Source organism: Dermacentor andersoni, chromosome 10, assembly GCF_023375885.2.
Source record: "Dermacentor andersoni chromosome 10, qqDerAnde1_hic_scaffold, whole genome shotgun sequence".
Lineage (NCBI taxonomy): Eukaryota > Metazoa > Arthropoda > Arachnida > Ixodida > Ixodidae > Dermacentor > Dermacentor andersoni.
The window spans coordinates 88015195-88028435 of NC_092823.1; the positions used below are offsets into that span (position 1 = coordinate 88015195).

The 13241-nt window shown below is 45.1% G+C and overlaps 1 protein-coding gene across 2 annotated transcripts in view; it reads right to left on the reverse strand.

Annotated features, from left to right (window-relative positions):
- Positions 1–5560: 5560 nt before the first annotated feature.
- LOC126544273 (uncharacterized) overlaps positions 5561–13241 on the reverse strand; it is a 30290-nt gene continuing 22609 nt past the window's right edge. For both annotated transcript variants that reach the window (XR_008608907.1, XM_050191531.2), the window contains 2 exons: positions 6077–6142; positions 5561–5850 (listed from right to left, as the gene is read on the reverse strand). Coding sequence is in view for 1 of the 2 variants with exons in the window: in XM_050191531.2 (XP_050047488.2) it covers positions 5746–5850; positions 6077–6142 (171 nt within the window). In the remaining variant the exon portion in view is untranslated. The remainder of the gene's footprint in view (positions 5851–6076; positions 6143–13241) is intronic.

A 13241-nucleotide genomic window follows, 5' to 3' on the forward strand; every position in this document is an offset into this window, starting at 1 on the left:
GGATATAATATAGCGAAGAGCGCGACAACAAAGAACTGACCCTCGAGAAAAGGTAAACTGGAACTGAAAATGGAGAGGCAGAACAAAAGCAAAAACAGAATGAAGAGGGAGAAGAAGGAGGGAATGCCCTGACATTGCGGCCGGGTCGGACGCGTGTCTAGCTGCTGCCCGGGTGACTGTAGCAGCTGGCTGGGAATACGTGGCCCGTAAAGGGGACATACGGGCAAAGCAATATGCCTCAGTCTCCCTAGACTGCTGCAACGGCGCGTCGCGATACCCGGACGGGTGCCTACTGCAGTTCCGGCTTAGCCCCTGCCACGGAGGCACGTCCATGCTTCAACAACTCATCACTCACCGAGCCCCGTCCTCTGCAACGGCGGCCACCTAAGCACCTAGCACGGTCCTGTGCTGCGGCGGCTATATTCTCGCCAGGCTCCGTCCAGTGCCACGTCACCTACCTGACCAGTTAACCCATCTTCTCCCAAGTTGGTGATTGTCCCGAGACCGCCACAAGTGGGCGACGACACCGCAAGTGTTAGGACTTAGTTTACGAGTTTACGCCTATGGAGGTTCGTTTATTTTAAGGTTGTGTTGCATATTTTTCCTCTAAATTTAAATGCGTCCCCATGCGTGGAACAACTCCCTGTCTCAAGCGTACTGTTCTATTAGGCAAACACACCTTGTCAGTTGCGCAACTCGACTTTCGAAAGGGAATTTCAAGAAAACAAAATACATGGCGCGGATAAGAAGTTTGACGTGCTGCGACGGTTATTGATTTTTTCAAAGGCTTTCGGCATCCTCAGCAATAGCATTCTTCTTCACATATCGTTCGTGTGCAGTGTTCGCGTCAAGTCTTTAGATCTGTCAAAATCATAACTAAACAACCTCCAGTATTATGTATATTTGAAAGGTTATCAGTTGGTATTCTTCCTGTATCAAGAGGTACAGACTTACGGAGCATTTGGGTCGTCTATTTGTTGTTTATATTAATTGCATCGTAAACATTACTACAACATAAAAATTTCTTATATAGTTATTATTAATTGTTTTGAAAACAGATATACATTTGATAGGAAAAGAAAAGCGAGCAACAGGCTCGCAACTGCCACCGGAAGCGGCGCCACAGTATTTTCCGGGCTCTATGTAAATAATTTGGCATTCAAATGTAACAAAGCACTGGAAAATCTTTCCAGTTGGTGCGGCTGTAAAAACTTAGGCATAATTATATAGAGCAAAAGCTATATTATATCGCTCAAAAAATTAAGAAGCTTGACCGCTTAGTCATTATTTAAGGGCTTGTCAGAACATAACTATGGTAAATGATTGTAACGTTCATGGCCTAATGTTTTCCGGTCTCCTTAGTTTTTACTCAAACGTGGAAGAGTACAGAAAAAGAACTGTCATATTCTTAGGCACCGTCATCAAAATGTCAACACTTACTCACCATTATCATCATCAGCCTGGTTACGCCCACTGCAGGGCAAAGGCCTCTCCCATACTTTTCCAACAACCCCGGTCATGTACTAATTGTGGCCATGTCGTCCCTGCAAACTTCTTAATGTCGTCCGCCCACCTAACTTTCTGTCGCCCCCTGCTACGCTTCCCTTCCCTTGGAATCCAGTCCGTAACCCTTAATTACCATCGGTTATCTTCCCTCCTCATTACATCTGCCCATGCCCATTTCTTTTTCTTGATTTCAACTAAGATGTCATAAACTCGCGTTTGTTCCCTCACGCAACCTGCTCTTTTCTTATCCCTTAACGTTACACCCATCATTCTTCTTTCCATAGCTCGTTGCGTCGTCCTCAATTTAGGTAGAACCCTTTTCGTAAGCCTCCAGGTTTCTGCCCCGTAGGTGAGTACTGGTAAGACACAGCTAATATAGACTTTTCTCTTGAGGGATAATGGCAACCTGCTGTTCATGATCTGAGAATGCCTGCCAAATGCACTCCAGCCCATTCTTATTCTTCTGATTATTTCCGTCTCATGATCCGGATCCGCCGTCACCACCTGCCCTAAGTAGATGTATTCCCTTACCACTTCCAGTGCCTCGCTACCTATTGTGAATTGCTGTTCTCTTCCGAGACTTTTAAACATTACTTTAGTTTTCTGCAGAACAATTTTTAGACCCACTCTTCTGCTTTGCCTCTTGAGGTCAGTGAGCATATATTGCAATTGGTCCCCTGAGTTACTAAGCAAGGCAATATCATCAGCGAATCGCAAGTTACTAAGGTATTGTCCATTACCTTTAATACCCAATTATTCCCAATCCTAGTCTCTAAATACCTCCTGTAAACACTCTGTGAACAGCATTGGAGAGATCGTATCTCCCTGCCTGACGCCTTTCTTTATTGGGATTTTGTTGCTTTCTTTATGCAGGAGTATGGTGGCTGTGGAGCCGCTATAGATATCTTTCAGTGTTTTTACATACGGCTCGTCTACACCCTGATTCCATAATGCCTCCGTGACTGCTGAGGTTTGGACAGAATCAAACGCTTTCTCGTAATCAATGAAAGCTATATATAAGGGTTGGTTATATTCCGCACATTTCTCTATCACCTGATTGATAGTGTGAATATGGTCTATTGTTGAGTAGCCTTTACGGAATCCTGCCTGGTCCTTTGCTTGACAGAAGTCTAAGGTGTTCCTGATTCTATTTGCGATTACCTTAGTAAATAGTTTGTAGGCAACTGACATTAGCCTGATCGATCTATAATATTTCAAGTCGTTGGCATCCCCTTTCTTATGGATTAGGATTATGTTAGCGTTCTTCCAAGATTCTGGTACGCTCGAGGTCATGAGGCATTGCGTATACAGGATGGCCAATTTATCGAGAACAATCTGCCCACCATCCTTCAACAAATCTGCTGTTACCTGATCCTCCCCAGCTGCCGTCCCCCTTTGCATAGCTCCCAAGGCTTTCTTTACTTCTTCCGGCGTTACCTGTGGAATTAAGAATTCCTCTAGAATATTCTCTCTTCCAGTGTGGTCGTGGGTGCCACTGGTAGTGTATAAATATCTATAGAACTCCTCAGCCACTTGAACCATCACATCCATATTAGTAATGATATTGCCGGCTTTGTCTCTTAACGCATGCATCTGATTCTTGCCAATTCCTTATTTCTTCTTCACTGCTTTTAGGCTTCCTCCGTTCCTGAGAGCGTGTTCAATTCTGTCCATATTATACTTCCTTATGTCAGCTGTCTTACGCTTGTTGATGAACTTCGAAATTTCTGCCAGTTATATTCTCGCTGTATGGTTAGAGGCTTTCATACATTGGTGTTTATTGATCAGATCTTTCGTCTCCTGCGATAGCTTACTGGTATCCTGTCTAACGGAGTTACCACCGACTTCTATTGCACACTCTTTAATAATGCCCACAAGATTGTCGTTCATTGCTTCAACACTACGGTCCTCTTCCTGAGTTAAAGCCGAATACCTGTTCTGTAGCTTGATCTGGAATTCCTCTATTTTTGCTCTTACCGCTAACTCATTGATTGGCTTGTTATGTACCAGTTTCTTCCGTTCCCTCCTCAGGTCTAGGCTAATTCGAGTTCTTACCATCCTATGGTGACTGTAGCTCCCCTGGCTGAGCACGTCCACATCTTGTATAATGACAGGGTTAGCGCAGAGTATGAAATCTATTTCATTTCTAGTCTCGTCGTTCGGCTCCTCCACGTCCACTTTCGGCTATCCCGCTTGCGGAAGAAGGTATTCATGATCCGCATATTATTCTGTTCCGCAAACTCTACTAATAACTCTCCCTTGCTATTCCTAGTGCGTATGCGATATTGCCCCACTGCCCTGTCTCCAGCCTGCTTCTTGCCTACCTTGGCATTGAAGTCGCCTATCAGTATAGTGCATTTTGTTTTCACTCTACCAGTCGCTGATTCCATGTCTTCATAGAGGCTTTCGACTTCCTGGTCATCATGACTGGATATAGGGGCGTAGACCTGTACAACCTTCATTTTGTACCTCTTATTAAGTTTCACAACAAGACCTGCCACCCTCTCCTTAATGCTATAGAATTCCTTATGTTACGAGCTATATTCTTATTAATCATGAATTCGACTTCTAGTTCTCCTCTCTCCTCTAAGCCCCGGCAGCACAGGACGTGCCCGCTTTTTAGCACTCTATATGCTTCTTTTGGCTTCCTAACTTCACTGAGCCCTATTATATCCCATTTACTGCCCCCTAATTCCTTCAATAGCACTGCTAGACTCGCCTCACTAGATAACGTTCTAGCATTAAACGTTGCCAGGTTCATATTTCAATAGCGGCCTGTCCGGAGCCAGGGATTCTTAGCACCCTCTGCTGCGTCGCAGGTCTGACCACCGCCGTGGTCATTTGCCTCGCAGCTGCTGGGGACTGAGGGCCGGGGTTTGATTGTTGTGTTCCATGGTAAAGCTTCAAGTGTCTTACATGCTATTTCCATCGTGTCTCAATTACTTCATCCTAGTCACGATTACTTAAAACAAAGCAAAACCTAACCAGAATGTTACTTTTTTGCAGAACATAGTTCAACCCGCAAACATTCCTCAGCTCACTTCGATGGAAAGTGCCTTTCAGGAGCACAATTTCAGAGCAGTCCTGACTATGTCCTAGAACCTGCCAGCTTACGAAACAACAAGAATAATGCGCATCTGCCCACTTGTTCGAAAGCCCCGAGTCCCTCAGTCCAATGGCGAACTAAATATATCAGTAAACACAATTGTGACGTGTTAGCTCTCGGAGGCATTTTCATCATTAAGCAATTCTGATTGAGCTAATGACACTTCTTTCATCTTGAAGTGAGAAGCTAGGTCGCTCTAAACAGTAAACTGATGAGATATTGAGGTCTTACAAAGAACCACCTCAGTTTCTCGATTTTCTTGTATTTTGAGCCCGCTCGATGAGGTTTGTGTTCGCAGATGTGCAGACCTATCACCTATCACCTGTTCCGGCTGCAGAAAGTTAGTAATGTTCTATGCTCTACAGTCTGACCTATCTCTAATTTGCTCTCTTCGTTTGACATTACATCATGAATCAATGTGCCCCAGAACCAGTAGGGTTATTGTAACATCTGTAAATATATTAGGACTCTTGTAGTCCATTGTTAGTGCACGATAAGGTCCGTGCTAGAACCACGAAAACGGTGGTGCTGCCCTGCCTATATGAAAATAGAGTGTTAAATGTGCAGGGATAAGACACAATAAAATAGATTGATTGATAGATTGATTGGAAATGCCTTGGTGCAATGATTGGGACCGCTGGGCCCATAACGAAAGTTCGTCATGTCGAAACAAACATGGTCGTTTTTTTTTTCTGAAATGGGTATCTTGAGGCTTAATAATATACACAAGTTCTCCGCATTCGTTTAGCAATATGAAGAAGGGCTTTCGGCAATAGCAATTCTGTAGGTAATGCTTGCATAGCAACGTTCTCTTGAAGAGAAGCAGAATGAGATTGCTTTAGAATGGTTCGGGCTGATTTCATTGTCTCGTTATAAACTTCTGCATCGCTTCTTCTACTATTAGCATGCTAACTGTTATCTTATAATTTCAAGCTAACATTCTGACGCTTTCATGACAAAAAATTTTATTTGTAATGCTGTAAATACGTTTATTTACTACAATATGTCGCACTATAGTGACTGTAAAACACACAGTAGCTGTCCGCATTAAACCTAACACAGTACTGAGGTGTCTTGAACATCAGCATTGTGATTGCTTGGCGCTGTATATTTTCCAGGTGACGTCAGTTAATTTAGGTCCATCCAAAAGTGAGAACAGCTCTTCGTGTAAAGGCAACAGCATCATCGATGGCAGGTCCGTCAACGCCGCGACTGAGAACACCCTTCCATAGGCATAACTGAAAGAAAATAAAAAACAATATATGCCTAGGCGTAAACGTGGATAATGCAAGACCAGCTGTGCTTTCAACAACAGGTGGGAAAAAAAGGTTTCGGTGTTCTTCCGCTTGCATGTGTCAGAGAGCAGAAGTCACCGCACTATCCATCACTTCTTCAGTTCAGTTATACGCTACGTAAAGAAAGAACAGTAATATTGAGCATCAAGCTGTAGCAGCTGAAACTTACCAATACTCCTTGCGCTGCATGTCTGTATTCATCCGACATGTTAAGCCACATAGCATAAGGCGACGTCTGAAAATAAAAGAAAAGATATTAAAAATAATACTCCATTCAACGAAGGAGGTTCGGGGACTGCCCACCTAAATCTTTTGCTTCAGGTAGGCGGAGATCTACTTAAGCTTTTCAAAACATGGACCACACTGAACGAACTGTAAGTAGCAAGCCCTTTACTGTGAATTGGCAGCGTTAATTAAAATGTAAGTGTTGAAAACCGTAATAGAAAATCTCAAAAACATTAACTAGACACGTGAAACAAGACAGAGGGCCGGCTCCTTCGTCATTCCAACTTCATTTTGTGTATTTTTTTTTGTAGTGCACGGCCACCCAGGTGATCTCGCCCCATAGGTTTGTTTTTCAACTTCTGATTTTGATGCTTCTGCTTTTGACCAGGAAAGCATTCTGCGACTCACCTAAGCACTCAGATACATTCAAATGTTTGACGTTTCTCAATGAAGAGTTCTGCCAAAACGCATCTCACAATGACTCTCGGCAATATTGCGATTAGCTGTGAAGTAATGAGGCAACCCGCCCTATTCCTACATTCACTTTCTTTAACATATGCAGTGGTTATCCTGATATGTTTATCGCTTCGGCTATATGCGACATACAGTCTCCGCGATGAGCCCTTTTCGCTGTGACACCCGCTCGCCAGGGTCCGTCATCACAATACCCGGTATGACGATGGCTCATTGGCTGTAGTAGAGTTAAGAAGAAATTACATTGATGCAATGAGCACTACGGCATGACGATAATAGTATCACAATGGTGAAATGACAACGATGGTGTGATTGCGACTGAATGAGGTTGATGCCTTGACAACGACAGAGGGAGAATGACAAGAACTGCTTGACGATGGTGGTGTGACGACTGCGACCTGATAATGGTGTAACTACGACGACAGACTCACTGGCGCTATTAACATAGGTAGTTGCCCAAACTAGTCGATAACTTGGGTCAAGTGGTCTGACCTAAGCAGCTAGACACGGCTATAGACACTAGAAAGTGCAGGACGTAGCCTGAAATTTCTAATTACATTTTTAAACGGGTTATCAAGTTTTACACTGCAGCACTGACGTGTAGATCTGGTGTGACTGCAAATCAAGAAGGTACTCCTTTTTTTAATCGTCTCCATTGGTGGCCGAGGATCTTTACTCTAGTAGAAGTTCACTCTTGGTATGCGTATTGTGGTGTGCTCTAATGCGAAGAGCTCCTTGCAAAGACCGGTGACGCATAATTTTTGTATGTGCGACCCCACATCGCTATGCAGTAATGAATGCCAGAGTGAACCAATGCATAGTAAAGATTGATAAGAATGTAGGGAGACAAATAGTCTCGACATTTCGACAGCACGTGCAAACCCTATGAAGCCTTACGAACTACAGAACGCACATGAAGGCAGAATTTTAAATCGTTGTCGATAATAATCCCAAGAAGTCTTGCCTCACAAGAACATTTTATACAATGGCTATTGTAAACGACACCTGAAAGAACAGTCGTCTTTTTTTATTTCAAAGTGAAATAAGATAATAAGTACCTTCGTTGGATTACGGAGATAGGCATTCAATATCTACCAACGGTAGAAAATTTGCAATTCAGAGTTAAGCTTATTATTACGTTGAATTTCTCACGATCAGCTATTACAACGTTAGCATTGTCTGCATACATTGAAGGGGTAGCATATTAATGCTGCGATGGCGAGTGAGTTATATAGAGTAAAAACGGTAATGGTACCAGTATGGACCCCTGGGGAAGGCCGAGATTAGTAAGGGTGCTGTTGCACTGAAAATTTCTAAGTCGAACAATTTGCTGCCGATCTTTTAGGTAACTGTGAAATAATGTCAAAACGTATTTCATAAATTCAGCAACAAAGCAATTTATTGGTTCATATAAAATGATTGGGAAAATGGAAAGCTTTCACAAAATCTATGAACAATCCCGCCACTAGTTAACCACTGTCTATTGATTTTCTAATTATGTCTGTAAATTTTGAGACTGCAGTGTGTGCGGAACGGCCTCTTCTAAAACCAAATTGGCGGCGAGAAAGAATGTTGTGCTTGTTCATGTAGTCATTAAGGCGTCTCACGAATATTTTTTTGTATTTTTCTGAATAGCAGTTGCACTGAACTTGGAGGGTAGCTTTCTATTCTTTGCTTGTCCTTTTACATGTAAAGTGGCAACATGCTGGCAATTTTCATCCGCGCTAGAAACACCCCGTGACAAATACAGTATCGATGACATGCTCGAGAACTGGCGACAACATATCAGTTACATCTTTAACGACATGCGCTGAGACATCGTCCGTTCCAGAGGCTGCATTTTGCTAATTCGAAATAACTGAAGCCACCTCAAGCTATTCTGCAGGGTAAAGGTCAAACGAAGCATTTGTACGTGCAATGTCCGTTTCACCAAACCCTTTATCATTTCAATTATTGTGGGACGAAAAATAGGCACTAAAAGCACTACAGATTCTTTCGGCTGCGGTGTACTCAGCGTCATTATAAATTACTTCTTTTTCTGGTGATGTTGCTTTTACGTCACACCTAAAAAGCTGGTTGAGAAGGCGCCAGTTCTTTTTGTAATCCTTCCCGTTCTGTTCAATGCGTGTGCTAAAATAAGTTTGCTTTGCTGCATAAAGTGTTCTATTAAGAGTTTGCGAATATGTAGACTATGTTTCCTTTAATAAAGTGTTACAAGATTGTTCTTTTTTTATTTTTCTGTACTTGTTATATTTTGTTTTAATAGAACGCAAGAGCGTGCCGGTTACCCAAGAATCTCCCGGAATTGCACGCCTATTGCGCACGCAGTGAGTAGTGGAGGCGGTGATCATCACCTCAGCAAACATGCCTAGAAACAGCTGTCTATTCTTAGAACGGTTGGAAGAAAATACACGAAACCAATTAATTGCGCGTACATTATTTGAAAATAGATCAACGTTAAATAATGTCCGGATAAAACACTCCTTGCTTGATTTCAGGCAATTTGACATTACAAGAGGCATACGGCAGTGACAAGTAAGAATAACATTTGAACTTGCGCATGTTTACAAACAGGAGAGTTAGACAACACGTTGTCTATAGAAGTGAACTACTCTGTTCTAGTGAACGCATTGGTTTGTCTACAAACAATCCGTAACAATAACTAGCAGAACAAGAGACATAATCATAACAGGAAAAAATAATAAACGGCACCTACATGATATTAACGCCACCCGTTGCTACCACATGAGCATTAGAGCTCAAGAACGCATTGAAAATAGAGTCAAGGCTATCGCTTTAATCAGACGGCCTATAAAAACTGCACTAGGACTTCCCATCAGCACGGCCAATGATAGCTTATCGCGCCTAGGGCTGCATAACACACTAGAAGAGATAGCTGAGGCTCAACAGGTGGCCTACCAGAAGAGACTAATGGGGACACGACCTGGGAGGGAGTTACTTGAACAAATTGGCGTAGAAATTAACAACCACACCAACGAAGGAGAATTATTAACAGAATTGCAAGCAGGATTATGAGAAACAATAAAGACGACCCCGTTCCCTAGGAACATGCACCCGACACATAACCTCGAGAGACGGAAGGCAAGGTCAAAGGCACTCCTTCAAGGCATAGATCAACATAAGCAGCAGGCAGTTTTCGTTGACGCTGCCTGGGTTAAAAATAAAGATGCGTATACCTCCGTTGTTGTAGACACTAAAGGTAACATACGGGATGCCATCGACGTCTATACCGAGGATCCAACAGTAGCAAAACAAACAGCAATCGCCTTAGCCATCCGGGCTAATCGGTGGACACATATTTACAGCGACTCTAGAACAGCCATACGCAACTTTACTAACGGATACGTGACACGGATAGCAACAAGATTACTAGAGAAGATCAACAGTGAGAGGATTGAAATCCACTGGTTTCCTGCACATCTGGGGGTGGTGGACGGAGCTCGGAGAAACCTCAATGAGGTGGCAAATGAAGCAGCACGAGGACTTTCTAGCCGTGCTCTTGAAGACCGAACAACTTGCACTTCACCCGGGAAACACAGGAATCGATTATTAACATATAACGAAATCACGAAGCACTATTATTTAGGCAGAAGGGAATACCCATTGCCACACGGAAAGCTTTGCAGAGCCCAAGCGGTCACATTACGTTTGCTACAGACAAGAACATACCCAAGTCCAGATTTTATTAACAGGATCTATCCGGAGAGGGAAACTCAAACCAACTGTAATAAGTGCAATGGAATCATTACTCTTGACCACATTCTTTAGCAGTGCCCCGCGGTCTTCACAGACTGTGACAAGGAACAAGAATGGTGGCGGCAAATGCTACACAGTGAATCACTCTCTGACCAATTACGGGCAGTCCAGAAGGCCCGCGATGTGGCTGAAGGGCTCGGCCTAACAGTCCCAACGTGGGAGTGGCCCGCGTCAACCTAGAGTTGACCTTCAGGAACCAATAAAGTTATTCATACCATACCATCACAGAAACTGCGATAAGATGGAGACGGGGACCAACACATAACGCCCACTATAAGGTTCTGGGACAGCTGCAACTGACTTTTATCAACCTCAATCCATACTAATTCACAATGAGGTATCTTAATTTATTGTCATAGCGTCGCCTGTACGTAAAGGTGTTGTATATGCACCGGGCAGAACCCCGTAAGCGATGCCAGATGAACTGTGGGTTGCACGACATTTCGCTTCTAGCTTGGAACCAAGTGTATTGTGAAGTTCTACTTCACATTCTGATAACCATGTCTCTGATATGTCAACAAAGAACTTCTTGCTAAATACGCTAATGAAATTACGGATTTCGTTTTTGTTTTTCCGTAAACCCTGCACATTGAAATGTGCTCCCAGCAGCACGTCCTCCGCAACTTGGACGAACAATCAGTTGCGCTGCTCACCGGGGAGATCAATAAAATTTGGGAAACGGGCCTCGTCCCCGACTCCTGGAAGACAGCCTCAGTGGTGCTCATCCCGAAACCACGCAAACCTCTTGCGCCGGAGAACATGCGACCCATCTCGCTTACGTCCTACGTGGGTAAGGTGGCCGAACATGCCATTCACAACCGTATATCTATGCACATAGAAACCAATGAGTTATTCCCTCACAACATGGTCGGCTTTCGGCCGGCACTCTCCACACAGGACGTCATGTTACTTATAAAGAGGCAAATCATTGATGACGACACTAGAGACACTCGGGGCATCCTTGCTCTAGACTTGTCCAAGGCTTTTGATAACATTTCGCACCGGTTCGTGCTCGACGCCATCTCGAACCTGGGCCTGGGGCCACGATTGCATGCGTAGGTTAGCTCCTTCCTGAGGGATCGAAAGGCCACTGTCAAAATAGGGCGAACCAAATCCAAGGAATTTACATTGGGAGCGAGAGGCACCCCGCAAGGGGCGGTCATCTCTCCCCTACTGTTTAACATCGCCATTAAGGGCCTCTCGGACAGACTGGCCACAGTAAGAGGAACGGGTCACGCCCTCTACGCGGATGATATTACCGTGTGGTGCATGGGAGTGGCTGACGCCGCAGTTGAGATTGCGCTCCAAGAGGCACTCGATATCACAGAACACTTCCTACTAGACACGGGCCTGAGTCTGTCACCAACCAAGCCCGAACTTCTATTGTATAGGCCCACCCGACGGGGGGTCAGGTGCTCCACACCCTTAGATAAAGTTTTTGTAGCCCTTTATACGAGGGACGGACAACAAATCCACAGAGTGCGTACCATCAGGGTCCTCGGACTCTTGCTAGAATCTCGTGGGGGCAACTCACAGACTATAGCCCGCATTACCTCCAAGACGGAGAATATGCTTCGGCTTACCCTCAGGATCTCCAACCGCAGAGGGGGTTTAAGCGAGAGCAATCTCCTCAGACTCTACCACGCGTTTCTGATGAGCCACGTTAACTATGTAGCCTCCGCGTTGTGCTGGTCTAAATGGGATGAGGCCGAAATCGACTCCCTCCTGCGCAAAAGCATCAAGCGCGTGCTGGGTTTGCCACTCTCTTCCAGCACCGCGCGTCTCATGCAGCTAGGCATGCACAACACCCTATCAGAGGTGATCGAGGCTCAACAAGTGGCCCAATAATACGACTCTCATCGTCGTGAGCGGGGAGACGCATCCTCGAACCCGTTGGATGCGGTCACCAGGAAATCACGGGGCGCAACGTGACCCTATCACTCGTGGTCCGAGATTCGTTCAAGGTAGAAACCATGCCACGTAACGTCCACCCTCAATACAATGTAGGGAGCCGGGTAGCCAGGGCTTGTTCCCTGTTAAAAGCGGCTGCGGCCACTCCGAATCTGGCGTGTTTTGTTGACGCCGCCCAGTAGGAGCGCTCTGATCACTATGCCGTAGTTTCGTTTGACTTCAACGGCACTCTCATTAACTCAGCATCCGTACGGAATGTTTCTGCAACAGCAGCCGAGCAGGTTGCTATAGCTATAGCACTGAAAGACCCTCTACGTCCCAATATCTTTACCAGCTCCAGGGCTGCAGCCCGAGCTTTCGCCTCCGGCTCGATCTCAAAGGAGGCGGCGGCCATCCTCGGCAGCGAGGGGGCTGCTGCTTTTCATAGCATCAAATGGTTCCCGGCCCATATGGGAATCAATGTTCACTCTGAGGTGGTTAACGCCAATGAGTTGGCCCATGACTGTGCGCGTGGTCTTACACACCGCGGTGGTTCAGGTGGACTCACGGACGGCGACTTAGGACTGTACAGGGATTCACTTCTCACCTTCCATGAAATCTTGGCACATTATCAACTCGCTCGACGGGCCTTTCCGCTACCACACCCTAAACTTAATAGACCACAATCGTCGAAATTTCGCATGGTACAAACGGGGTCGTTCCCCTCCAGGGGCCGATTCAGTCACTTTGCGCCTAATGTAGAACCCCACTGTCCAGACTGTGGGGAGGCGTACTGCTCCTTATCCCATATGCTCTGGCAATGCCCTGCGTTACGCAGCTCATCGCTAACCCCTCTAACCGACTGGGAGGCAGCCCTTAAAAGCGGCGACCTCTGAGAGCAACTACGGGCTGTCCAGAGAGCCTGCGACAGGGTGGAGGACCACGATCTTCCTATCCCGACGCGGGTG